The following is a 26,485-nucleotide window of genomic DNA, read 5'->3' as shown; positions in this document are numbered from 1 at the left end:
GCTGAGCCTCCCCCCTCTCTTCTCTCCCACAGAGCCCCCACTTCTCTGGCCGCTTGCCAACACCCCCCCCCCCCAAATTCCAACCCCCCCCCAAATTCCAACCCCCCCCGTTCCCCGATTTCCCCCCCGAAATCTCCCCCTAAATTCTACCCCCCAAATTCCACGCCCCCCCGAAATCCCCCCCCATCCCCAAATCCCACCCCCAAATCCCCCCCAAGTCCCCCCTCCCCCAAATCCCACCCCCCCAAATCCCAAATCCCCCCCCCAAACCCCCCCATCCCCAAATCCCCCCCTCCAAGTCCCCCCTCCCCCAAATCCCCCCCCAAATCCCAAATCCCACCCCCAATCCCAAATCCCCCCCCAAATCCCCCCCCCCCCAAATCTCAAATCCCCCCCCCCCCATGGACCCCCCCCCCCCGCCGCCCCAGCTGCCGACTGCTGCAGCCGGGGGGGGGCCGGGCCGGGCCACCCCCTCCCTCCCGTCACCCTGGGGGGCACCGATCCGGCTGGGGGGGGCACCGATCCGGCGGGGGGGGGCACCGATCCGGCTGGGGGGGGCGTCAATCCAGTTTGGGGGACCACCATTCGGCTGGGGGGGGCGCCAATCGGGCTGGGGGGAGCACCAATTCGGTTTGGGGGGGCACCAATTCGACGGGGGGGCCACCAATCCAGCTGGGGGGGGAGTCAATCCGGTTTGGGGGGCCACCAATCCGGCTGGGGGGGCCACCGATCCGGCTGGGGGGGGCGCCAATTCGGCTGGGGGGGGCACCGATTCGGCTGGGGGGGAGTCAATCCGGTTTGGGGGGCCACCGATTTGGCTGGGGGGGCGTCAATCCGGCTGGGGGGGGCACCAATCCGGTTGGGGGGGGCACCGATCCAGCTGGGGGGCGCACTGATCCTGCTTGGGGGAGCACCGATTCGACTGGGGAGGGAGTCAATCCGGTTTGGGGGGCCACCGATTTGGCTGGGGGGGGCGTCAATCCGGCTGGGGGGGGCACCAATCCGGTTGGGGGGGGCACCGATCCAGCTGGGGGGCGCACTGATCCTGCTTGGGGAGCACCGATTCGACTGGGGAGGGAGTCAATCCGGTTGGGGGGCCACCGATTCGGCTGGGGGGGGCGTCAATCCAGTTTTGGGGGCCGCCGATTCGGCTGGGGGGGGCGTCAATCCGGTTTGGGGGGGCACCAAACCAGCTGGGGGGGGCACCAATTCGGCTGGGGGGGCGCCAATTCTGCTTGGGGGAGCACCAATCCGGCTGGGGGGGCCACCGATTCGGCTGGGGGGGGAGTCAATCCGGTTTGGGGGGGCACCGATTCGGCTGGGGCGGGCGTCAATCCGGTTTTGGGGGCTGCCGATTCGGCTGGGGCGGGCGTCAATCCGGTTTTGGGGGCCGCCGATTCGGCTGGGGTGGGAGTCAATCCGGTTTGGGGGGGCACCGATTCGGCTCGGGGGGCGTCAATCCGTTTGGGGGGGCACCGATTCGGCTGGGGCGGGCGTCAATCCGGTTTGGGGGGGCACCGATTCGGCTGGGGCGGGCGTCAATCCGGTTTGGGGGCCGCCGATTCGGCTGGGGGGGGAGTCAATCCGGTTTGGGGGCCCACCGATCCGGTTTCTTGCGGGGGGGGGGGAGCCGGGACGGAGCTGCGGCGCCTCCGCTTTCGGCACTTCCGCTACCAGGAGGCCTCGGGGCCGGGGGACGCGGTGCGGAGGCTGCGGGAGCTGTGCCGGGGCTGGCTGCGGCCGGAGGCGCTGAGCAAGGAGCAGGTGCTGGAGCTGCTGGTCCTCGAGCAGTTCCTCTGCATCCTCCCCGAGGACGTCCAGAGCTGGGTCTGGGTCCGGCACCCCGAATCCTGCGCCCAGGCCGTCGCCCTGGCCGAGAGCTTCCAGCCCCAGAGGGGGGACGGAGGGGGCGGCGAGCGGCAGGTGAGGGGAGCGGGGAGGTGGTACACCCCCCCCCCCCCAAAAAAAAAGGGGTGCGGGCGCCTTCGTCCCCACAAAAAGGGGTGCGGCCGCCTTCATCATCCCTGAAAAACAGGCGCAGACGGCCAAAAATAGGGTAGCGACCCCATCGTGATACCCCAAAAATAAAGGGTAGCACCCCCAGTGTGACACCCCAAAAATAAAGGGTAGCGACTCCAGTGTGACACCCCCAAGAAAAAAGTAGTGACCCCATTGCGACACCCCAAAAAAGGGTAGCGACCCCATTGCGACACCCCAAAAAAGGGTAGCGACCCCAATGCGACACCCCAAAAATAAAGGGTAGCGACTCCAGTGTGACACCCCCAAAAAAAAGTAGTGACCCCATTGCGACACCCCAAAAAAAGGGTAGCGACCCCATTGCGACACCCCAAAAAAGGGTAGCGACCCCAATGCGACACCCCAAAAATAAAGGGTAGCGTCCCCAGTGTGACACCACCAACATAAAGGGTGGCGACCCCATTGCGACACCCCAAAAATAAAGAGTAGCATTCCCAGTGTGACACCCCCAAAATACAGGGTAGCATCTCCAGTGTGACACCCCCAAAATAGGGTAGCGACCCCATTGCGACACCCCCAAATAAGGGGTAGCACCCTGAACAGAAAATCCCCCAAAATAAAGGGCAGGGTCCCCATCGTGACACCCCCAAAATAAAGGTAGTGACCCCATTGTGACACCCCAAAATAGGGTAGCGTCCCCAGTGTGACACCCCCAAAACAAAGAGTAGCGTCCCCATTGTGACACCCCCAAAATATAGGGTAGCGTCTCCAGTGTGACACCCCCAAAATAGGGTAGTGACCCCATCGTGATACCCCAAAAATAAAGGGTAGCATCTCCAGTGTGACACCCCCAAAAAAAAGTAGTGACCCCATTGCGACACCCCCAAAATAAAGGGTAGCGTCCCCATTGTGACCCCCCAAAATAGGGTAGTGACCCCAATGTGACACCCCCAAAATAAAGGGTAGCGTCCCCATTGCGACAGTCCCCAAAATAAAGGGTGCATCTCCAGTGTGACACCCCAAAATAGGGTAGCAACCCCATCATGACACCCCCAAAATAAGGGGTAGCGTCCCCGTTGCGACATTCCCCCCCAAAATAAAGGGTAGCACTCCCATTGCAACACCCCCCCCCCAAAAAAAAAATTGGCGCAGGCGCCTTCGTCCCCACAAAAAGGGGTGCGGGCGCCTTCATCATCCCCCGAAAAACAGGTGCAGACGGCCAAAAAAGGGTAGCGACCCCATCGTGATACCCCCAAAATAAAGGGTAGCGTCCCCAGTGTGACACCCCCAAAATAAAGGGTAGCGACCCCATCGTGACACCCCCAAAATAAAGGGTAGCACCCCCAGTGTGACACCCAAAAATAAAGGGTAGTGACCCCAATGCGACACCCCCAAAATAAAGGGTAGCATCCCCAGTGTGACACCCCCAAAATACAGGGTAGCGTCCCCAGTGTGACACCCCCAAAAATAAAGGGTAGCATCCCCAGTGTGACACCCCCAAAAAGGGTAGCAACCCAATGCGACATCCCCCAAAATAAAGGGTAGCGTTCCCAGTGTGACACCCCAAAATAAAGGGTAGCACCCCAAACAGAAATCCCCCAAAATAAAGGGTAGCGACCCCATTGCGACACCCCCAAAAATAAAGGGTAGCATCTCCAGTGTGACACCCCCAAAATACAGGGTAGCGTCCCCAGTGTGACACCCCCAAAATAAAGGGTAGCACCCTGAACAGAAAATCCCCCAAAACAAAGGGTAGCAACCCCATTGCGACACCCCCAAAAATAAAGGGTAGCATCCCCAGTGTGACACCCCCAAAATAAAGAGTAGCGTCCCCAGTGTGACACCCCCCAAAAAAAGTAGTGACCCCATTGCGACACCCCCAAAATAAAGGGAAGTGACCCTGCTGTGACACCCCCAAAATAGGGTAGCGACCTCATCGTGACACCCCCAAAATAGGGTAGCGACCCCATTTTGACAGCTCCCAAAATATGGGGTAACGTCCCCATCGTGACACCCCCAAAATAAAGGGAAGTGACCCCATTGCGACACCCCCAAAATAGGGTAGCACCCCGAACGGAAAATCCCACGAAATATAGGGTAGCAGCCCTGGTGTGACACCCCCAAAATGAAGGGTAGCGACCCCATTGCAACACCCCCAAATAAAGGGTAGTGACCCCATCGTGACACCCCCAAAAATAAAGGGTAGCATCCCCAGTGTGACACCCCCAAAAAAGGGTGGCGACCCCATTGTGACACCCCCAAAATAAAGGGTAGCGTCTCCAGTGTGACACCCCCCAAAATAAAGGGTAGCGACCCCATTGCGACACCCCCAAAATAAAGGGTGGCGACCCCATCGTGACACCCCCAAAATAAAGGGTAGCACCCCCCTCGTGACACCCCCAAAATAAAGGGAAGTGACCCCATTGTGACACCCCCAAAATAAAGGGTAGCGTCTCCAGTGTGACACCCCCAAAATAAAGGGTGGCAACCCCATCGTGACACCCCCAAAATAAAGGGAAGTGACCCCATTGCGACACCCCCAAAAAAGGGTAGTGACCCCAATGTGACACCCCCAAAATAAAGGGTAGCGACCCCGTCGTGACACCCCCCAAAATAAAGGGTAGCACCCCCTTTGCAATGCCCCCCCCCAAAAAATAGGGTAGCAACACCCCCCAAAATATAGGGTAGCACCCCCTTTGTGATGCCCCCCCCCCAAAATATAGGGTAGCACCCCCTTTGCGATGCCCCCCCCCCCAAATATAGGGTAGCCCCCACTTTGCAGTGACCCCAAAAATTAAGGGAATCACCCCTTTTGCTATGACCCCCCCCAAAATATAGGGTAGCCCCCCCCCTTTGCGGTGACCCCAAAATATAGGGTAGCCCCCACTTTGCAATGCCCCCCCCCAAAAAACTAGGGTAGCAACACCCCCCAAAATATAGGGCGGTGCCCCCTTTGCGATCCCCCCCCCCCCCCCCAAAAAATATAGGGTCGCCCCCCCCCCTCTAACCTTTGGGGCCCCCCCCGTTGTGCTCGGGTCCCGCAGGTCAGGGTGCGCGTCAAGGTGGAGGCCCCCGGGGACGCGGAGCACCCCGAGGTGGTCGTGGCCCCCCCGAGCCCCCCCCCGGAGCCCCCCCGGCCCCCCCGGAGCAAGGTCAAGTTCGACCCCGAGGGAGAGAACCTGCGGGTAAAAGGTACGGGGTCGGAGGAAAAGGGTGGGTTTTCCCCCAAAATATTGGGGGGGGGGGAGCTCAGGTTGTGTCCCCCCCCCCGGCAAAAAAGAGCCCCCCCCCGGTGCTGGGAAAGCCCTTGGGGTATTGAGGAGGGGGAGAAGAAGGTGGCCCCCACCCAATGGGATTCGGGTTTTTTTTCCACGGGATTTGGGTGTTTTCGAGGGGATTTGGGATTTTTTCCAAGGGATTTGGGTTTTTTTCCGAGGGATTTGGGGTTTTTCCAGGGGATTTGGTTTTTTTTCCAGGGGATTTTGTTTTTTTTTTTTTCCAGGGGATTTTTTTTTTTTTTTTTCCGGGGGATTTGGGTTTTTTTTTCCAGGGGATTTGGGTTTTCTTACAGGGGATTTGGGATTTTTTTCCAGGGGATCTGGTGTTTTTCCATGGGATTTGTTTTTTTTTTTTTCCAGCAGATTTGTTTTTTTTCCAGGGGATTTGTTTTTTTTTTTTCCGGGGGATTTGGTTTTTTTTCCAGGGGATTTGGGGTTTCTCCAGGGGATTTCGGATTTTTTTCCAGGGGATTTCTTTTTTTTTCCAGGGGATTTGTTTTTTTTTCTAGGGGATTTGGTTTTTTTTCTAGGGGATTTGGTTTTTTTTTCCATGGGATTTGGTTTTTTTCCAGGGGATTTGTTTTTTTTTTTTCCGGGGGATTTGGTTTTTTTTCCGGGGGATTTGGGGTTTTTCCCCCCGGCGGCGGGACGCGGACCACCTCCGCCGCTGCTGCAGGAGACCCCAGGGTGGTGAGGAGCACCCTTGGGGGGGGCTCCCCAACCTCATGCGCCCCCCCCCCATTTTCTCTTCCCCACCCCCACCCCCCCCACCCCATAGGTCGCACGGCGGCGAGCGGCGAGCAGGAGGACCCCAATTTCCCCCGCCGAGCCCTTCCGCGCCTCCTCCCCCGCCCCCTCCGGCCTGACCCCCCCGTCAGGACCCCCCCGCCGACGGAGAACCCGGTCAGGACCCCCCCGCCGACGGCGACCCCCCCTCCGACGGCGACCCCCCGCCACACGAAGACCCCCCAGCGGACGGACTCCCCCCAGCGTACGGAGACCCCGCGGCGCGCCGAGACCCCCCGGCGGCGCGCGCAAGTCCCGCTTCCTACAGACCCCCCCAGCAGACCACGAGACCCCCCCACCGACCCAAAGGGACCCCCCCAACCCCTCGGCGGCCACCACCCCGGGGACCTTCCGAGGCCGCCGAGGGCCCGGAGGGAGAAGCGCCGCGGGCGATACGGGCGCCCGGCAAGGAGCGCCCCTACCAGTGCGGCGAGTGCGGCAAGTGCTTCGGGCGCTTGACCCACCTCAAGACCCACCAGCGGACCCACACCGGGGTGAAGCCCTACGCCTGCGGCTCGTGCGGCAAGAGCTTCGGCCACCTCTCCACCCTCACCACCCACCGGCGGCTCCACACCGGCGAGCGGCCCTACGGCTGCGGCGCCTGCGGCAAGACCTTCACCAACCCCTCGGACCTCAACAAGCACCAGCGGTCGCACACGGGCGAGCGGCCCTACCCCTGCGCCCGCTGCGGCAAGCGCTTCAGCCAGCAGTCCAACCTCACCATGCACCGGCGGTCGCACACCGAGGAGCGGCCCTACCCCTGCGGGGCCTGCGGCAAGAGCTTCAAGTACCTGGCGGACCTGACGGTGCACGGGCGCTCGCACACGGGCGAGCGCCCCTTTCCCTGCGCCCACTGCGGGAAGAGCTTCAGCAACAAGTCGTCGCTCGCCCGCCACACGCGGATCCACGCCCGGGCGGCCGCCAGGGACAAGTGATTGAGGGGGTGGGGGTGGGGGTGGGGGGAAGGAGAGGATGGGGTGGTGGTGGTGGTCCACCAGGAGGTCGTGATGGGGTTGGGAGAGGATGGGGTGGTGGTGGTGGTCCCCGTGAGGAGAATGAGGTGGTGGTGATGGGGTTGGGAGAGGATGGGGTGGTGGTGGTGGTCCCCGTGGGGTGCTGGAGGTGGTGGTGATGGGGTTGGGAGAGGATTGGGGTGGTGGTGGTCCACCAGGAGGTAGGAGAGGTGGGAGAGGATGGGGTGGTGGTGGTGGTCCACCAGGAGGTCTTGATGGGGTTGGGAGAGGATGGGGTGGTGGCGGTGGTCCCAAGGAGGTGGTGGTGATGGGGTTGGGAGAGGATTGGGGTGGTGGTGGTCCACCAGGAGGTGGTAGAGGTGGGAGAGGATGGGGTGGTGGTGGTGGTCCACCAGGAGGTCTTGATGGGGTTGGGAGAGGATGGGGTGGTGGCGGTGGTCCCAAGGAGGTGGTGGTGATGGGGTTGGGAGAGGATGGGGTGGTGGTGGTCCACCAGGAGGTGGTAGAGGTGGGAGAGGATGGGGTGGTGGCGGTGGTCCCCATGGGGTGCTGGTGGTGGTCCAGAGGAGAATGAGGTGATGGTGATGGGGTTGGAAGAGGATGGGGTGGTGGCGGTGGTCCTGAGGAGGTGGTGGTGATGGGTTTGGGAGAGGATTGGGGTGGTGGGGCTCCACCAGGAGGTGGTAGAGTTGGGAGAGGATGGGGTGGCGGTGGTGGTCCCCGTGGGGTGGTGGTGGTCCACCAGGAGGTGGGAGAGGTGGGAGAGGATGGGGTGGTGGCGGTGGTCCCGAGGAGGTGGTGGTGATGGGGTTGGGAGAGGATGGGGTGGTGGGGGTCCACCAGGAGGTGGTAGAGTTGGGAGAGGATGGGGTGGCGGTGGTGGTCCCCGTGGGGTGCTGGTGGTGGTCCACCAGGAGGTGGGAGAGGTGGGAGAGGATGGGGTGGTGGCGGTGGTCCCGAGGAGGTGGTGGTGATGGGGTTGGGAGAGGATGGGGTGGTGGTGGTGGTCCCCGTGGGGTGGTGGTGGTCCACCAGGAGGTGGTAGAGTTGGGAGAGGATGGGGTGGTGGTGGTGGTCCTGAGGAGAATGAGGTGATGGTGATGGGTTTGGGAGAGGATGGGGTGGTGGTGGTGGTCCCTGTGGGGTGCTGGTGGTGGTGGTCCACCAGGAGGTGGTAGAGTTGGGAGAGGATGGGGTGGTGGTTGTGGTCCTGAGGAGGTGGCGATGGGGTTGGTGGTGGCCCCCAGGAGGTGGTGATGGGGTTTTCCAGCCACCAGAGGGTTTGGAGAGGTTGGGCGCGTGGGGCGGATGCGGCCGTCCGGCGATGGTTTCGTGGTGGCTGCTGTGGCTGGATGGGGCAACGGGGATGGGGATGGAGACGGGTTGGTGGTTGATGTCCTCCGAGAGCCTGGGGGCTCCAGAACTTGGTTCCTGGTCCCAGTGGAGATCTACCATGGACAGGGGTGAAGATGGGTTGATGGTCGATGTCCCACACGAGCCTGGAGGCTCCAAGACACAGCAGTCTTGAGATGTAACGTAGGTGGAGGTGAAGATGGGCTGATGGTTGACGTCCTCCGTGAGCCTGGGGGCTCCAGAACTTGGTTCCCTGATCCCGGAGAAGATCCTCCACGGATAGAGGGTGAAGATGGGCTGATGGGTGATGTCCCCCAAGAGCCTGGGGGCTCCAGAACTCGATTCTTGGTCCCAGCAGAGATCCGACACGGACAGGGATGAAGATGAGCTGCTGGTCGATGTCCCCCACCAGCCTCGTGGTTCTTCGGGCTCTCGCCCACCCCCTCCACATCCCCCCAACCTCCTCTTCACCCCCAGGACACCCTAATTAAGCACTCAAGGACCTATCGCCCTTTCCCCCCCCCCCCCCAACTATTTATTCGTTGTCACCCCCGCAGCCAGCGACCTCCTCGCCGGGGCCTTAACTCTCCATGACCGACCTACCTCATGGACCTCTTGGTGGACACCCGGGGCCTCCTCCCTGCGGGTTCGCCCCCCCCCTCCCCCCCTCCCCCCCCCCCGCTGTAACGACGGTTTCACCCATTTCTCTGCGGCCCCTGCTCCGCTGCTTCTTCGTCTGCAGGGAGCGGGGGCAAGAAATTGCACACGGGGGGCGCGGGGAATGCAAGAAATTGGGGGTTGGGGTGAAAACCGTCGGCCGCGCAGCTCGCGCTGCACCGCCTGCGACCGCGCCGCGCGTGCCCTGGTGCGTTCGCGCCGCGGCACGCGGCTTGCAGCGCGGCGCCGGCGGCACGGCGCGGTGTTTGCTCGCGGCGTCCCCCGTGGCTCGCGGCGTGCTGCGGTGCTGGTGGCATGGCGTCGCCTTCGCGGCGCGGCGGTTTGCGGCACGCTGCAGCGTTTGTAGCACGTGCACGGTGGTTGCAGCTCACTGCGGTGTTTGCAGCACTGCACGGTGGTTGCAGCGTGCATGCATGGGGACACGGCTGGGACACCTGACCCGAAGCGACCACAGGGACAGTCCATCCCTAATGACATCACGCCCGTCATAAAAGTGGCAGGAGAGGTTTTGGGGGAAGGTAGCCAATGTTCGTAGACGGGTTGGCCAACGGGTTGGCCAACGGGTTGGCCAACGGTCTACCCACGGGATGGAAGGCTTCAACTCCTCCTCTTTGATTCGCGTTGACTTTTCGACTTACCTTGAACCATTTTGGGGCGGACCCCTGCACGTCATCTCGCCCTAACACACCACGTGGCTCAGTTCGTCGGATTTGCGAGCATTTTTTTTCACAAAACCGCGAGGGGAGGGAAAAGGAAAACGCAACGGCGGCGTCGCAGCGGAAAATGATCGTAGAAAAAAAGGAAAAACAGAGATGGCAAGAAACGCGTTTTTCTGCATTCTGGGCTGCTACCGTATCATTTTGAGATGGAGATTACTTGAGAAAAATATAGAAGGTGAAGACTGCAAAAAAATGTATTTTTCCGTACTCCACGTTGCATCTTTTCAGGGAGGGATGAATTGGGGAATTATTATTATTATTTGGGGGAAAAAAAAACACAGAAAATGCAGACTTCAAAATGTGCCTTTTTTCCACATTGCACGGTGCTGCCATGTCGGTTCGGAGGGGGATGAGGGTTATTCCAGGAAAAACACAAGGAAGGCCAAAAAAAAAAAAAATCCGCATTTTTTTTTGCGTTCCAGGTTGCTGCTGCATTGTTTTGGGGAGAGAGGCAGGTTATTCGAGAAAAAAAAAAAAGGCAGAAATTGCATGCTTCAAGAGATGCCAATGGAAGAAAAAAAGAAAAAAAGGAAAAAAAAGCTTTGCATGGCACCAACCTTCCTCATCGGCACGGCGAGGAACCAGCGAGGGGCGAGCACTGCTCGACGCCGGCCCGGACGTCCACCACCGCCCGGCTGCGTGCCACCCCCGTCACGGCCACGCGGTGCGGTTGGTCGTCGCCGAAGTCGCGGGTCAACCGTGCGGTGAACGGGACGCGGCCGTCCAGCTGGCGTCCCACCAGGGCCACCGTGCACGTCGTACGGGGTCGCACCTCCACCTCAACCTTGCGGGTATGGACAACGTACTCGCCGGCGGTGGCTCGCCCCACCCAGGTGATTCTGGTGACGTTGGTGGCCTCCCAGCTCACCCCGTTGAAGGCCAAGGGGGCGGCTTGCAATGCTCCGCGGACGGTGGAGAAGACCTTCTGGTCCAGCTCCCAGTCGTGCACCACCTCGGTGGCCTCTTCCAAGGTGACGTCTTCCCGCGTCCCTCGGCAGCCCTCGTTCTTCACCGTGGTCTTCGTCAGGGTGACGTCCTCCCCGCGCCCCACCGCCTCGCTTGTGTTGTAGCGGACGTCCGAGATGGTGACGTCTCCTGGGCCCGTCTGGACGGCCAGGACTTGGTACCACTTGAACCAAACCTCCTTGTGGTCCACCACCACGAAGAAAGCCCGCTGGTCTTTGGAGACCTTCCCCAAGCCGTACCGGTTCCTGCCGACGTAGATGTCAACGGAGGGGCAGCCCTCCACCGCGTTTTCCGGCACGTCGCCGAAGGAGTCGTCCACCCAACGCAACGCCTCCAGCTTTCCTCTGTTGACCAGCACCTTGAAGTTGGACGCCTTATGCTCAGACTCCCAGAACGGGTAGAAGCAAAACGGGCCCCGGCTGGGGACGTAGGCACCGGTGTTGCAACCGTCCACCTCCGTTGAGCAGACGTACTCCGTCGTCTTGGTGTAGTTGTTCCAGTTGGACACGGCGTCGGCCGGCAGCGTGCCGTCAAAATCCACCCATTCCAGGTAGGAAGGTCTCTCCTTGCCTTCAACAATCTTCTGGTTAAGGTTCCAGCCGGTGGCTGCAGGGGGAAAAAAAAAAGAAAAGAAAAAAAAAGGGGGGATTTTGGCCATATAAGATGCAACCGAGATGCCTCCATCCTTCCGACGCTGACGGGGGGGATGAAGAAGAGATTCCCCACCGGGGATGAGGCCAGCTCCGTACCTGCACCATCAGAGGTGGCCAAGAAAATGCTCAAGAAGGCCCCCGCCAACGCTTCTTGGGTTTTTGGGGTGAAAAGGGGTTGGAGGACGTAGGGACGGACGAGGCCGAGGACTCACCGAGGTGCTGGAGAAGTTTCCTTCCCACCGGCGGCGATCCAGGAGCTCCATCAGCCCCGCCTTGGACGAGGAAGAGGAGGGCAGCGACGAGCCGGGGCTGTAGAGAAGACCGAGGGAGGGGTCACCCGTCGAGGACGTCCCCAACGGCGGCGCCCGGGGCCGGGAGGTCACGGCCGGATCCCGACCCAACCTTTTTCCGCCCGTTTTTCGGGGTTAAAATTCCACCCGCCCGTGTTGACACAGCTTTTAATTTTTAACCACCTTTGGGGGGGGCGGGGGGGGGAAGGCTGGGAAACGCAACGCAGCGCTTGCTCAAAACGGCCTTTTTTCAAAAAAATTATGATGTTTTTTTTTAATAACTGTTTTCTGGGAGCTGGAAATGTCTTCAGGATGGTTTAAAATTCCCCCAAATGCCCCAAAATGCGCCTGGCGAAGAGCCATACCTCGTACGTCAGCATCCTGCCAGCCACCTCCGGAGGCTACGAATGAAATATACACATATTTGTGCAAAAATGTACAAAAGACGTGAAACGTACAAAAAAATGCAATACATAAATACTTAAAATAAATATAAAATACATATTTTTTTTGATAAAGAAACATTTATTTCAACAACCCCACGGACGCACCCTCCTCCCATCTCATCAAACCAACCTGGATGGCTCAAACCATCCCGTCCTCGCGCCAGGACAAGGCTCCCAAAAACGTCCCCATTTTGGGGCTAAAACCAACCATTTTGGGTTCCGCTGGGTTCTTCCCCCATCAGGCTCAACGCACACCCCAACAGGCGCTGAGGTCGTTCTCGCGCGCTCCCTACCTTGCCTCTGCTCCAACCTCCAATCTCACCGCAACGTAAATCCCGTTATTTTGGGGTGATTTAGGTCCTTTTGGGGTCGCTTCTGGAGCGGAGCGGTGTTTTCTAGCGCGGCTGTGCTCTCCCGGGGACGTGCAAGCCCGGGAAAAGCTCAAAGTCTGAATGGGAAGAGAAGTGCAAATAAATGCAAAACAAAACAAAACAAAACAAAACAAAAAAACTAAAGGGGGTTGGCGATTATTGGGAAACCAGCAAATTTTCTGCTTTTTGCAGAAATTCAGCATTATTGCAGGTTTTTTTTTATTTCAAGTGGGAAAAACATATACTGGCACCCAAACAGCAACCTCGAGCAGCACAAAATGCCCATTGCCGGGTTTTGCAGGTGCCAAAACCGGCTCATCTCACCCCAAACATCAGTCAGAAGTCGTCATTTCTGGAAGAAACACGTAAATCGCTATTTTTCCTTTTTAACCAAAAAAATCTTCGTTTTCTGCTCCAGACCCGCTGCGTTCGCGCATTCGGAAGAGAAAAGCATCAGAAATCACACCCAAAATCCCGATCCGCCAGGGGTGCTAAATAATGGGGGGGGGTTCCCCCTGGAAAGAGAAGTCTTTGCAGGCTGGGATGCACCAATTTGAAGAGTTTTCACCCCAAAACGGGGCCGCGGCTGCCGAGCTCATCCAGCATCGCCTTCGTTGTCCCCAAAATGTTGTTTTTTTGGCATGGAAACGTGCTCTTCGGTGGCTTGCTGTCGGACACGGAGCCGTGGTCCCGCCGGTGCCCAACCCCGTAGCAGCCAGCAGAGAATCCCCCCCTCCCCCCCACCCCCCAACACCACCCCTCCTCCCAGTGCTCCCAGTCCCTTACTGGGAGGCACTGGGGGCCCCAGGAAGCAGCGGGGGGAGGCGGCAGGTCCCAACGTGCAGCCTTTATTGCCCCGTTTCAACTCGACTGCCCCATCCGGGGGGACCGGGGGGGGCAAATATCCCCCAGGAGGGAGTGCAAATACCCCCGGGGGGGTGTGGGGGGGCAAATAATGCACGGGGGGGGGGGGCAAAATGGCCCGGGGGGGGGGCAAAATGGCCCGGAGAGGGGGCAAATAGTCCAAGAAAGTCGATAACCCAGAGGAAAAGGGGCAAAAAAAAGGGGGGGGGCAAAAAAAAAATGAGGGGGGCAAATACCCCAGAAAAGGGGGGGGCAATTCCCCGGGGGGGGGCAATTATACCCTTGGGGGGGGGTGAAAATACCCCTGGGGGGGGGGGGAGAGGCCCTGTAGTGTTGGAGATGCCCCCCCTCTGGGGTATTTGGGCAGGGTCAAAGGTCACCCGGGGTGGGTCAGAGGTCACCAGAGGTCAAGGGTCAGCCCTCGGAAGGGGGGTCACCAAGTAGGGGTCAAAGGTCAGAGGTCAGCGCAGGGCGGCTCGGGGTGGAGGGGGGCGCAGGTCACTGGGGGTCGGAGGTCAGAGGTCAGGGGTCGGAGGTCAGGGGTCAGAGGTCAGTCCCGGCGCAGGTTCTTGAGCCGCTCCTCGAGGTCGGCGTCGGCGTCGGCCAATGCGGCGGCGGCCTCAGCCGCCCGCCCCTCCCCCGCCGCCAGCGACCCCCCCGGCGGGGGCAAGGCTGGGGGCAAAGGGCAGAGGTCAGGGGGTCGCCACCCCATTGTGTGTCCCCCCCCTCCCCCCCCAACCCACCCCCCCAATCCCCCCAAAACGTCCTCCCCCCGAGCCTCCGAAAACGCTCCCCAGGGCACCTCTGGGCCCCCTAAAAACCCCAAAACACCCCCAAAATTGACCCCCCCCCCAAATCTTCCTAACCCCCCCCAAATCCCCCCCCCCCGGCCCCCCCTGCCCCACTCACTGGCCAGCTCGTCGGTGAGGGTCAGCCCCAGCTCGTCCAGCACCTGGGACACCACCGCGTCGCTGGGGGGAGGGGGGGGACGACAAGGGGGGGGGTCAGAGGTCACACCAGGACCCCAAATTGTCCGCTGATCCCACCCTGTCCCCCCCCCAGGTCTCAGACCCCATGTCCCATGACCCCAATGTCCCCTGGTGTCCCCCCCACAACCCCAATGTCCCCTCGTGTCCTCCCCATGACCCCAATGTCCCTCTTGTCCCCCCCACGACTCCAACGTCCCTTCGTGTCCCCCCCATGACCCCAATGTCCCCTCGTGTCCCCCCCACGACCCCAATGTCCCCTCCTGTCCCCCCCCACGACCCCAATGTCCCCTCCTGTCCCCCCCAATGTCCCCTTGTGTTCCCCCATGATCCCAATGTCCCCTTGAGCCCCCCCCCAATCCATGTCCCCTCCTGTCCCCCCCATGACCCCAACGTCCCCTCGTGTCCTCCCCACAATCCCAATGACCCTTTGTGCCCCCCCCACAACCCCAATGTCCCCTGGTGTCCCCCCCCCCCCAACCCCAATGTCCCCTCGTCCCCCCACGATCCCAATGTCCCCTCGTGCCCCCCCCACCATCCCAATGTCCCCTCGTGTCCCCCACGACCCCAATGCCCCCTCGCGTCCCCCCACAACCCCAATGTCCCCACGTCTCTGTCCCCCCCCGCCATACTTCCCCCCCCCCCACCTTTCTTCCTCGTCGTCCTCGTCCCCATGGCGTCGTCGATGGCGTCGTTCATCAGCTCCTCCTTCATGTCCATGATCTCCGCCTGCTTCTCAAACTCCATCATGATCTTCTGGATCTGCGGCAGCTTCAGCTGGGGGGGGGGGGGGACACAGCTGGTGGCACGTGGGGACGCGGGGGGCCACTACGTGGCGGCCACAGCGAGTGGGTTCCTGGTAGCCGCGGCCTTGGGCGCATCCCCTCCGCCAGCCCGTGGCGGCCACCGACATCCTCGTGGCCGCCCCAAGCAGCCGGCGGTGACCGTGGCCACCGGGGTGTTGTCCCCCCCCGGTGAAGCTGGTGGTGGCCACGGCTTTGGGGACATCCTCACGGCTAGCCCAGGGCAACCGTCCCCGTGGCTAGCCCCGGGCGACTTGAGGTGGCCATACGATCTTTGGGATAGCCTTGCGTCCACCCCAGAGCAACTCGTGGTGGCCACGTTCTCAAAGACGTCCCCGTGGCTACTTCAGGGCAGGCCACGATGGCCACAGCCTTGGGGACAACCCCATGGAGCACCTTATGGTGGCCACGGGCTCGGGGACATCCCCAGGGCACCTTGCAGTGGCCACAGGTTCAAGGACATCCTCACGGCCACCCCTGCAGAGATCTTGGTGGCCACGGGCTCGGGGACATCCTCACGGCCACCCCTGAGGAGATCTTGGTGGCCACGGGCTCAAGGACATCCTCATGGCCACCTCCAGAGATCTCTTGGTGGCCACGGGCTCAAGGACATCCTCACGGCCACCCCTGAGGAGATCTTGGTGGCCACGGGCTCAAGGACATTCTCATGGCCAGCCTGGAGAGCTCTTGGTGGCCACGGGCTCAAGGACATCCTCACGGCCACCCCTGGAGAGCTCTGGGTGGCCACGGGCTCAAGGACAACCTCACGGCCACCTCCGGAGAGCTCTTGGTGGCCACGGGCTCAAGGACATCCTCACGGCCACCCCTGGGGAGATCTTGGTGGCCACAGGCTCAAGGACATCCTCACGGCCACCCCCAGAGAGCTCTCGGTGGCCACCCAAGAGCTTGAGGACGCCCCCCCGCGGGCACCCACCTGGCGGTTCATGGTGGCCATGGCCTTGGTGACCCCCTTCATGGCCTGGGCCATGGAGTTGTTGGACTTGAGGGTCTGGATCTTGAGGGACACGGCCTGGACGTTGGCCCGCATGGTGATGAACTTCTTCACGTAGCGCCGCGTCCGCACCAGGTCCTTGGCCATGATCTTCACCGCGTCCTGCGGGCCGGGGTGGGGGGTGGGGTGGGGTGAGGGGGGAACACGTTGGGTGGCCGTGAAGCCCCCCCCCAAGAGGCCTGGGGGCACCTCCAGGGACCCATCGGTGTCCCCTCAGGCCCAGCAACATCTCCGCGGGCTCCTGGTCCGCTTGTACCCGCTGCGGTCACTGGGGCCCTCCGTGGTCCCACCACGTTCCCCGGTCCCCAGTAGGGTCCCGTGGCCCCCACTGCGGTGTCTTGTGGTCCTCCCAGTCCCCAGTAGGGTTCCTATGGCACCCACTGTGTTTTTGGGGTCCTCCACACCCCCACCACATTCCCCGGTCCCCAGTAGGGTCCCCATGGCCCCCACTGCGGTGTCTTGGGGTCCTCCCAGTCCCCAGTAGGGTTCCTATGGCACCCACTGCGGTCTTTGGGGGTCTTCCACGCCCCACCATGTTCCCCGGTCCCCAGTAGGGTCCCCATGGACCCCAGTAGGGTCCCCATGGACCCCATTGCATTTTTTTTGGGGTCCTCCACACCCCCACCACATTCGCCAGTCCCCAGCAGGGTCCCCGTGATCCCCACTGCGGTCTTTGGGGTCCTCCACGCCCCCACTACCTTCCTGGTCCCCCAGTAGGGTCCCCATGGCCCCCACTGCGGTGTCTTGGGGTCCTCCCAGTCCCCAGTAGGGTTCCTATGGCACCCACTGTGTTTTTTTGGGGTCCTCCACGCCCCAGCACGTTCCCCATTCCCCAGTAGGGTCCCCATGGCCCCACTGCGTTTTTTTGGGTCCTCCACGTCCCCACCACATTCCTTGGTCACCAGTAGGGTCCTCATGACCCGAGTGTGGTCTTTTGGGGTCCTCCACGCCCCCACCACGTTTCCCTGTCCCCAGTAGGGTCCCCATGACCCCCCCCAGCCCCCCCCTCACCATCTGGCCCTGCTTGGCCATCTTCTTGATGTCGACGATGATTTCTTCTCCTGCGCCTCGAGCTTCTGGCGCTCGCGGTCGAGCTCGCGCATGGCGCGGTCAGCGCCCGCTGGTTCTGCCGCAGGAGCTCCTCCGGCGTCTTCCGGCGCCCGAACAGCAGGTCCATGGTGGCAGCGGCGCCTGGGGACGAGGACGGTGGGACACGGGGCGTCAGGGGGGTGGGGGGGGGACGGGGACGGGGACACGGGCGGGGCAGGAGATGGGGCGCGGGGACGCGGGGGACGCAGGGAGGTGGGGGACACGGGGGCGCAGGGGACGTGGGGACACGGGGGAGGTGGGGATGTGGGGACGCGGGGACATGGGGACATGGGGACACGGGGACGGGGGGACATGGGGACATGGGGATGTCATGGACATGGGGACATGGGGATGGGGGGACATGGGGACAGGGTGGACATGGGGGACATGGGGACATGGGGACACGGGGATGTGGGGACATGGGGACATCATGGACATGGGGACAGTGTGGACACGGGGGACACGGGGATGTGGGGACATGGGGACACGGGGATGGGGGGACATGGGGACAGGGTGGACACGGGGATGTCATGGACATGGGGACAGGGTGGACACGAGGGACACGGGGGGCACAGGGGATGTGGGGACATGGGGACATGGAGGACGTGGGGGACGTGGGGAAGTGGTGGACACGGGGACAGGGTGGACATGGGGATGTCATGGACATGGGGACAGGGTGGACACGGGGGACATGGGGGACATGGGGACATTGGGACACGGGGATGTGGGAACAGGGTGGACGTGGGGACGTCATGGACATGGGGACAGGGCGGACACGGGGGGACATGGGGACATGGGGATGGGGGGACATGGGGATGGTGGACATGGGGATGTCATGGACATGGGGACAGGGTGGACATGGGGGACATGGGGGACATGGGGACATTGGGACATGGGGATGTGGGGACATGGGGACGGCATGGACATGAGGACAGGGTGGACAAGGGGGACATGGGGACACAGAGGACACGGGGATGTGGGGGACACAGGGACATGGGGGACACAGGGTTTTGGGGATCATGGGGACGTGGGGGACACGGTGGACATGGGGACATGGTGGCCGCAGGTATGTGGTGGACACGGGGACATGGGGGACACGGGGATATGGGGGACACAGGGACATGGGGGACACGGGGGACACGGATTTGGGGCCATGAGTGGGACAAGGACAGGGGGAGGGAGCACAGATGGGAACAGGGAGAACAGGAGGGACAAAAAGGGGGGGGGAGGGACAGACACAAGGGGGGATACCTATGGGAACCCCCCAGGGGCATCTATTTCCCTCCCCAACTCCCTAGGGGCATTTATTTACCCCCCGGGGCATTTATCCCCCCCCCAGGGACACTTATTTACCCCCAACCCTCCCAGGGGCATTTATTTGCCCCCAGGGGCACTTATTTTACCCCCAGGAGGGGCATTTACTTACCCCCACACCACCCCCAATGGCATTTATTTACCCCCCAGGGGCATTTTTTTTACCCCACCCCCAGGGGCATTTAATTGCCCCCCCCCACCCCTGGGGCATTTATTTGCCCCCACCCCCCCGGGCCTCGATACCCCCCCAAGGGCAGGACCTAACCCCCTCCAAGCCCCGCCCCGTCGCCATGGCAACAGGAAGCCCAGCCAATCGCCAGGCGAGGAGCCCAAGCCCCGCCCCCAGGCTGCCCAGAGCGTGTCCCCCCCCCCCATTTTTCCCTCTCTATGGTTGCTCATGGCTAGACTGTCCCCCCGGGTCCTCCCGCCAACTCGATGGTTCAAGCCTAGAGCGCCTCCTCCCGGCCCCTCTCTATGGTCTCGGCGCCCACAACTCTATGGTCCCCCCCCCCCCCCCCCGGTGGCGGCCCCTCCCCGGAAGTCCCCTCTATCCCCTCGGTGCCTTCTCTATGGTCGCGGCCCCGCTCACTTCCCCTACGTCCATCCCGGTACCGGCCGCTCTGGCCCGCGCCTCTCTATGGTTCTACCGGTACCGGGCCCCTCTGGCCCCCCCTCCCTCGTCTCTATGATACCCCCCAGGCCCCTCTAGCCGCCCCCTCGCTCGTCTCTATAATCCCCCGGGCCCCTCTAGCCCCTCTCCCTCAGCTCTATGATCCCGGTACCGGCCCCTCTAGCCCCCCCCGCCCTCGTCTCTATGATCCCCGGACCCCGGCCCCTCTGGCACCCCCCCGGCCCCTCTCTATGACCCCGGGGGCGGCCGCCGGGCCCTCACCCGGCTCCTTCTGCCTCTCCCGGCACTTCCGCCACCGCCGTGACGTCACCCGATGATTGGTCACGTGAGAGGGGGGCCGGCGTCGCGACCCCGCCCTCCCGGAAGTCAGTAGGGACACCCCCAAACGTCACTTCCTCTCCGTGGGGAGGGAGAGAGAGTCCGGGTAGAGCGTCACTTCCGGCGGCCACAGTGCCCCCTGTGACGCTGGAGGACTAGGAAACTGGGCGCACTGGGACCGACTGGGAGGGCACTGGGACTGACTGGGGGGGGCACTCGGACAGACTGGGGGGCACTGGGACAGACTGGAAGGCATCGGGACCAACTGGGAGGGCACTGGGACCGACTGGGAGGGTACTGGGATATACCGGGGGGGCACTGGGGTATACTGGGGTGCACTGGGACAGATTAGGAGGGCACTGGGACAGACTGGGAGGCACCAGAACCAACTGGGGGGCACTGGGACTGACTGAGAGGGCACTGAGACATACTGGGGGGGCACTGGGGTATACTGGGAGGCACCAGAACCAACTGGGAGGGCACTGGGACCGACTGGAAGGCACTGGGATACACTGGGGGCACTGGGTGCAGAAAAATCAGTGGACATCCCACCTACTGGGGCAAACTGGGCCATACTGGGAACACTGGGACAAGGAACTGGGGCACCTGGGGAGCACAAGAACATACTGGGGGGCACTGGGAGACGATGGGAGCAGGATGGGGCGCACTGGGAGGCATTGGAATGAGGAAATGGGGCAAACTGGGAGACACTGGGTGTACTGGGGAGCACTGGGCGCAAACTGGGGGAACAAAGGAGGGGAAACTGGGCGTAATGGGAGCCCTAGGACAGGGCACTGGGCATACTGGGAGCCCCATGATGGGAGACTGGGCATAGTGGGAGCTCCCAGCAGCCCACAGGGAGACTGGACATACCGGAGCCCCCGGACAGCGAACTGGGCGTACTAGGAGCCCCCGGACAGGGAACTGGGCGTACTGGGAGCCCCGGGAGAGGTGACTGGGTGTACTGGGAACCCCGGGGACAGGTGACTGGGCGTACTGGGAGCCCCGGACAGGTGACTGGGCGTACTGGGAGCCCCTGGACGGGCGACTGGGCGTACTGGGAGCTCCACAACAGGTGAACTGGGCGTACTGGGAGCCCCGGGACAGGTGACTGGGCGTACTGGGAGCCCTGGGACGGGTGACTGGGCGTACTGGGAACCCTGGGACGGGTGACTGGGCGTACTGGGAGCTCCACAACAGGGGAACTGGGCATACTGGGAGCCCTGCGGTGGGCAACTGGGCATACTGGGACTGCAAACTGGTTGCCCTGGCACAGGCACGCGGTTGCACCCAACCCCTCCCCGAACCCCCCCCACCCCCCTCCAGTACAAACAGTATAAACCAGTCCCCAAAACGAAGCACAGAGAAGGAAGGGGGAGGGGGGAGGCCGCCGCTCGTTACCGTCGCCCTTTAATCACCCGCAAGGGGGGGGGGGGGGACTGGGGAAAGGGGGGGGGGGGGGACAGAAAGGAGGGGGCCCCCCCCGCCCCCAGGGGGGCAATAAATAGGGGGGGGCGGAGGGGGGGCGGGGCAAAAAAATGGGGGGGGGGGGGAGGGGGGCAAAAAAACGGGGGGGGGGGGGCAAAAAAAAATGGGGGGGGGCTACTTGAGGCAGCGCTCGAAGTGGTGGCGCCGACGTAGCCCCCCCGCAGCGAGCGCTGCACGTTCTGCTCAATACAGGTGCGCCGGTTGCTCTGCAGCACCTCCGCCGCCTCCTTGTTCAGGGGGTCCTCGGGTTGGGCTCCTGCGGGGGGGGCACAGAGAGTTCAGTAAATAAATAAATACATAAATAAATAAAATAATAATAATAATAAAAATAATAATAATAAAAAAACAAAAAATTAAAAATTAAAAAATTAAAAATATTTTAAAAAATAAATTAAAAAATTAAAAAAGGTAAAAAATAAAAATTAAAAATTAAAAAATTAAAAAATTAAAAATTAAAAAATTAAAAATTAAAAATAAAAAACTAAAAAATAAAAAACTAAAAAATAAAAAACTAAAAAATAAAAAACTAAAAAATAAAAATGTTTAAAAAATAAAAATGTAAAAAATAAAAATTTTGAAAATAAAAACCTAAAAAATAAAAATTTAAAAATTAAAATTTAAAAAATAAAAAAATAAAAAATTAAAAAAACAATTAAAATTTAAAAAATAAAAAAATAAAAATTAAAAAATACAATTAAAATTTAAAAAATAAAAAAATAAAAAAAAATGAAATCGGAAAAGGAATGGAAAACATCGGAAAAAAACATCGGAAAGAAAGCAGAAAAGAAATCAGAAAAAAATCAGAAAGAAAAAATCAGGAAAGAATCAGGAAAAGAATCAGGAAAAGAAATCGGAAAAAATCAGGAAAAAAAAACAAAAAAATCAGAAAAAATCAGAAAAATCAGAAATCAGAAAAAATTAGAAAACGTCAGAAAAGAAAATCAGAAAAAATCAGAAAAAACAGAAATCAGAAAAAATCAAGAAAAACAGAAAAAATAAAATCAGAAAAAATCAGAAAAACAGAAAAAAATCAGAAAAAATTAGAAAACATCAGAAAAGAAAACCAGAAAAAATCAGAAAAAAACAAATCAGAAAAAAATCAGAAAAAAACAGAAATCAGAAAAAAATCAGAAAAAAACAGAAATCAGAAAAATTCAGAAAAATCAGAAATCAGAAAAAATAAAACAATCAGAAATCAGAAAAAAATCAGAAAAATTCAGAAAAAAAAATCAGAAAAAAAAATAAAGGGGGGGGGGTGGGGGAAACTCGCCAAGGAAAAGGGGAGGAGGGGTGAGTGGCCCCCCCCCCAGATTAATCGCACCCCCCCCGATTAGTTATTCCCCCCCAGATTATTGCAGCCCCCCAAGATCAATTATGCCACCCGCAGGTTAATTGTGCCCCCCCCCGAGATTAATTACACCCCCCAGATTAATTGCGCCCCCCCCGATTAGTTATTCCCCCCCTATTGCCCCCCCATTCCTTATTGCCCCCCCATTGCCCCCCATCCCTTATCGCCCCCCCCTATTGCCCCCCCATATCCTTTATTGCCCCCCCCCCCTTATTGCCCCCCCAGGGACTCCTTAATGCCCCCCCCATTCTTCCCCCCCCCATACCCCTAAATGCCCCCAGCAGCCCCCCCAACCCCAAATGCCCCCCCCCAAATTCCCCAAACCCCTTCAACTCCCCCCCCCGATCCCTAATTGCCCCCCCAGGGCTACCAAACCCCCCGGGACCCCCAAATCCCCCCCCAGGGACCCCAAAATCTCCTGGACCCCCACCTGCCCCCCCCCCCTTGATGCCCCCCCGGGGGTAACAGCACCCCCAGGACCCCCTCCCCCCCCCCCCAATCCAAACACCCCCAGCATCAAAGGGGGGGGGGGGGGGGGCTCCTGGCTCCCGTGAGCGTCCCCAGGGCCACCAAATGTCCCCGGGGGGCCACCCCAAAGCCGCGCCGGGTGGCCCCCACCCCAAAAAAATAAATGTGGGCCCCCCCCCCCCCAAAAAAAACTCACCAGGAAGAGGTACTGCAGGCCGTAGATGATGGAGTTTATCGTCAGGACGGGCTTCCAGTCCTCCCCTGGGGGCACGGCCCGACGTCACCGGGGGGGGCCACCGGGGCCACCAGCGAGGTAGCCACGGCCCCCCCCCACACACGTTTAGGGCGCACAAGGAACCGGGTGGGGGGGGGGGCGTAATTCGTCCCCTTCTCCCCCCCTCGGCGGCAAGAAAGGGGGAGATGGGGGTTGGTGGCCACCTAAGAGGGGTTGGTGGCCACCTCAGGGGGTCGGTGGCCGCCTCAGGGGGTTCGTGGCCACCTCAGGGGTCAGTGGCCACCTCAGGGGGGTCGGTGGCCGCCTCACAGGGGGTTGATGGCCATCTAAGAGGGGGTTGGTGGCCACCTCAGAGAGTTGGTGGCCGCCTCAGAGGGGTTCGTGGCCACCTCACAGGGGTTGGTGGCCACTCAGGGGGTTGGTGGCCGCCTCAGGGGGGTTCGTGGCCCGCCTCAGAGGGTTTGTGGCCGCCTCAGGGGGTTGGTGGCCACCTCAGGGGGTCGGTGGCCACCTCACAGGGGGGGTTGGCGGCCACCTCACAGAGGGGGTGGCCACCTCAGGTATCGGTGGCCGCCTCAGGGGGTTCGTGGCCACCTCAGGGGGTCGGTGGCCATCTAAGAGGGGTTGGTGGCCACCTCAGAGAGTTGGTGGCCGCCTCAGAGGGGTTCGTGGCCACCTCACAGGGGGTCGGTGGCTGCCTCACAGGGGGGTTGGTGGCCATCTAAGAGGGGTTGATGGCCACCTCAGAGAGTTGGTGGCCGCCTCAGGGGTTGTGGCCACCTCAGAGGGGTTCGTGGCCGCCTCAGGGGGTCGGTGGCCGCCTCAGGGGGGTTCGTGGCCACCTCAAAGGGTTGGTGGCTGCCTCAGGGGGTCGGTGGCTGCCTCAGGGGGTTGGTGGCCACCTCACAGGGGTCGGCGGCCACCTCACAGGGGGGTTGGCAGCCACCTCACAGGGGGTAGGTGGCCGCCTCGGGGGGGTCGGTGGCCACCTCAGGTATCGGTGGCTGCCTCAGGGGATTCATGGCCACCTCAGGGGTCGGTAGCCGCCTCAGGGGTTTGGTGGCCACCTCAGGTATCGGTGGCTACCTCAGGGGTCGGTGGCCACCTCAGGGGGGAGTTGGTGGCCACCTCAGGTATCGGTAGCCGCCTCAGGGGGTTTGTGGCCACCTCAGGGGTCGGTGGCCACTCACAGGGGGTCGGCAGCCACCTCACAGGGGGGTTGGCGGCCACCTCAGAGGGTTGGCGGCCACCTGAGGTATCGGTGGCCGCCTCAGGGGGTTCATGGCCACCTCAGGGGTCGGTGGCCACCCCGGGGGTTTGGTGGCCCACCTGAGGATGTTGAGGCAGACGTTGCCCTCCAGGACGATGTTGGGGTGGTAGACCATCGTCTCGCACTTCACCTTGGGGGGGTCGTGGGGGTAGCCCTGGCCGACCTGGGGGGGGGGGGCAAAGACGTGGCTACCAGGAAGGGCTCGGTGGCCACCTGGGCGGTCGCGGTGGCCGCCTGGTTGTTGTCCCTAGCCCAAAGCGCCCGGCGGGTGCGGGTGACGGTCGCGGCGCGGCGGGCAGCCACGGGGCGGCGGGCGCGGTTTGGTGGCCACGGGTCGCGGTTTGGTGGCCACCAAGGGCTGGTCCTGTCCCGACCCACCGAGTGGCCACTGGTCCTGTATGGGTGGCCACTAAGCCCCCCCCCAGCCCACCTCTGATGTTTAGGGTGAATCCGTGGCCACTGGTCACACCTCGGTGGCCACAGGGTGGACACTTGGCTACTGGTCCACTCTCAGTGGCCGCCAAGCCCTTGTCCTAGTCCCGACCCACCGAGTGGCCACTGGTCCTGTATGGGTGGCCACCACGTCCCCCCATCCCACTTCCTAATGTTTAGGGTGAATCCGTGGCCACTTGTCACACCTCGGTAGCCACAGGGTGGGCACTTGCTACCGGTCAGGTCTTGGTGACCACCAAGCCCTGGTTAGTTCAGATTGGGACCAAGTGGCCACTGGTCCTGTCCAGGTGGCCACCAAGCCCCCCCCATCCCACCTCTAACATACCAAGCGAATCAGTGGCCACTTGTCACACCTCAGTGGCCACACGGCGCCACTTGGCTACCGGTCTGCTCTCGGTGGCCACCACCCTGTGGTCCCCATCCCAACCCACTGAGTGGCTGCACGCCACCTTCTGGTGCCACAGCTCCCACCTCGGTGGCCACCCCCCACCCCCCACACGGTGGCCACACGCCACCTTCTGGTGGCCACAGCTCAGCTCCCGGTGGCCACCAACCTCCCGGAGCCGCAAGCCCACCGCCGCGGGTCCCACCGCGGTGGCCACCGCGGTGGCCACGGGTCCCGCCTGGGTGGCCACAGGTCCCACCGCGGTGGCCACCACCCCCAGCCCATCTCGGTGGCCCGGGGGGGGAATTTGGTAGCCATGGGGCCCCCCCGGCGCGGGACTGACCTTAAAGCTGAAGACGAATTTGCCTCCCTTGTAGAAACCCTAAAAGAGAGACGGGCGTCAACGGGGGGGGCATTTGGGGGGGGGGGGGGACATTTTGGGGAGGGGGGGACATTTTTTGGGACGGGGGGGACATTTTTGGGGACGGGGGGGCATTTTTGGGGACGGGGGGGCATTTTTGGGGGGGACACATTTTTGGGGGGGACATTTTTTGGGGACGGGGGGCATTTTTGGGGGGGCATTTTTTGGGGACGGGGGACATTTTGGGGGACGGGGGGACATTTTTTGGGGGGGCATTTTGGGGACGGGGGCGACTTTTTTGGGGACGGGGGGTGACATTTTTTGGGTGGGGACATTTGTGGGGACATTTTTGGGGACGGGGGGACATTTTTTTTGGGGGGGAGGACATTTTGGGGACAGGGGGAGACATTTTTTGGGGACGGGGGGACATTTTGGGGGGGCATGTTGGGGAGGGGGGACTTTTTTTGGGGACGGGGGGACATTTTTGGGGGACGGGGGGACATTTTGGGGACAGGAGGAGACATTTTTTGGGGACGGGGGGACATTTTTTGGGGACGGGGGGACATTTTGGGGGGGGCATGTTGGGGAGGGGGGGACTTTTTTGGGGACAGGGGGGACATTTTTTTGGGGGGGCATTTTGGGGACGGGGGCGACTTTTTTGGGGACAGGGGGTGACATTTTTGGGGACGGGGGTGACATTTTTTGGGTGGGGACATTTTTGGGGACGGGGGACTTTTTTTTGGGGGGGGACATTTTGGGGACAGGGGGAGACATTTTTTGGGGATGGGGGGCATTTTGGGGACGGGGGGACATTTTTTTGGGGGGGCATTTTGGGGACGGGGGGACATTTTTTTGGGGGGGCATTTTGGGGACGGGGGTGACATTTTTGGGGATGGGGTGACATTTTTTGGGTGGGGACATTTTTGGGGACGGGGGGACATTTTTTGGGATGAGGGGGACATTTTTGGG

The 26,485-nt window shown here is 61.0% G+C and overlaps 4 protein-coding genes across 4 annotated transcripts in view; 1 reads left to right on the top strand and 3 right to left on the bottom strand.

Moving 5' to 3' along the window:
* Nucleotides 1-1,677: 1,677 nt before the first annotated feature.
* LOC310891306 (uncharacterized protein) lies at nt 1,678-8,678 on the top strand (the record flags this gene model as incomplete). The annotated part of the gene is made up of 4 exons (XM_083853561.1): nt 1,678-1,923; nt 5,022-5,162; nt 6,134-6,972; nt 8,477-8,678. Coding segments are annotated over 4 exons (1,293 nt in total), but the record flags the coding sequence as incomplete, so codon positions are not given.
* Nucleotides 8,679-9,752: 1,074 nt separating this feature from the next.
* On the bottom strand, nt 9,753-13,218 carry LOC310891319 (natterin-3-like). The gene is made up of 5 exons (XM_083853580.1): nt 12,816-13,218; nt 12,414-12,568; nt 12,040-12,075; nt 11,597-11,693; nt 9,753-11,337 (listed from the first exon to the last, which is right to left on the bottom strand). Exons 3-5 carry the CDS (start codon nt 12,052-12,054, stop codon nt 10,328-10,330), a joined length of 1,122 nt encoding a protein of 373 aa, XP_083709706.1. The 5' UTR covers nt 12,055-12,075; nt 12,414-12,568; nt 12,816-13,218; the 3' UTR covers nt 9,753-10,327.
* A 105-nt stretch (nt 13,219-13,323) lies between these two features.
* On the bottom strand, nt 13,324-17,345 carry CHMP2A (charged multivesicular body protein 2A). The gene is given in 8 exon segments (XM_083853582.1): nt 13,324-14,027; nt 14,265-14,326; nt 14,989-15,016; nt 15,019-15,118; nt 16,079-16,258; nt 17,168-17,208; nt 17,211-17,267; nt 17,270-17,345. Coding segments are annotated over 8 exon segments (654 nt in total). The 5' UTR covers nt 17,334-17,345; the 3' UTR covers nt 13,324-13,905.
* A 3,765-nt stretch (nt 17,346-21,110) lies between these two features.
* Nucleotides 21,111-26,485, bottom strand: part of UBE2M (ubiquitin conjugating enzyme E2 M) — a gene marked incomplete at its 3' end in the record, with an annotated part of 7,972 nt that continues 2,597 nt past the window's right edge. The window contains 7 exon segments of the mRNA XM_083853585.1: nt 21,111-21,133; nt 21,136-21,240; nt 21,243-21,252; nt 23,009-23,073; nt 24,377; nt 24,379-24,480; nt 25,499-25,537. Coding sequence (XP_083709711.1) covers nt 21,111-21,133; nt 21,136-21,240; nt 21,243-21,252; nt 23,009-23,073; nt 24,377; nt 24,379-24,480; nt 25,499-25,537 — 345 coding nt within the window.

Source organism: Anser anser (assembly GCF_964211835.1).
Source record: "Anser anser genome assembly, contig: HAP1_SCAFFOLD_259, whole genome shotgun sequence".
In the NCBI taxonomy this organism is placed as follows: Eukaryota; Metazoa; Chordata; class Aves; order Anseriformes; family Anatidae; genus Anser; species Anser anser.
Note: the sequence above shows the minus strand (reverse complement) of the source record. Positions and strands in the feature narration are given on the sequence as shown.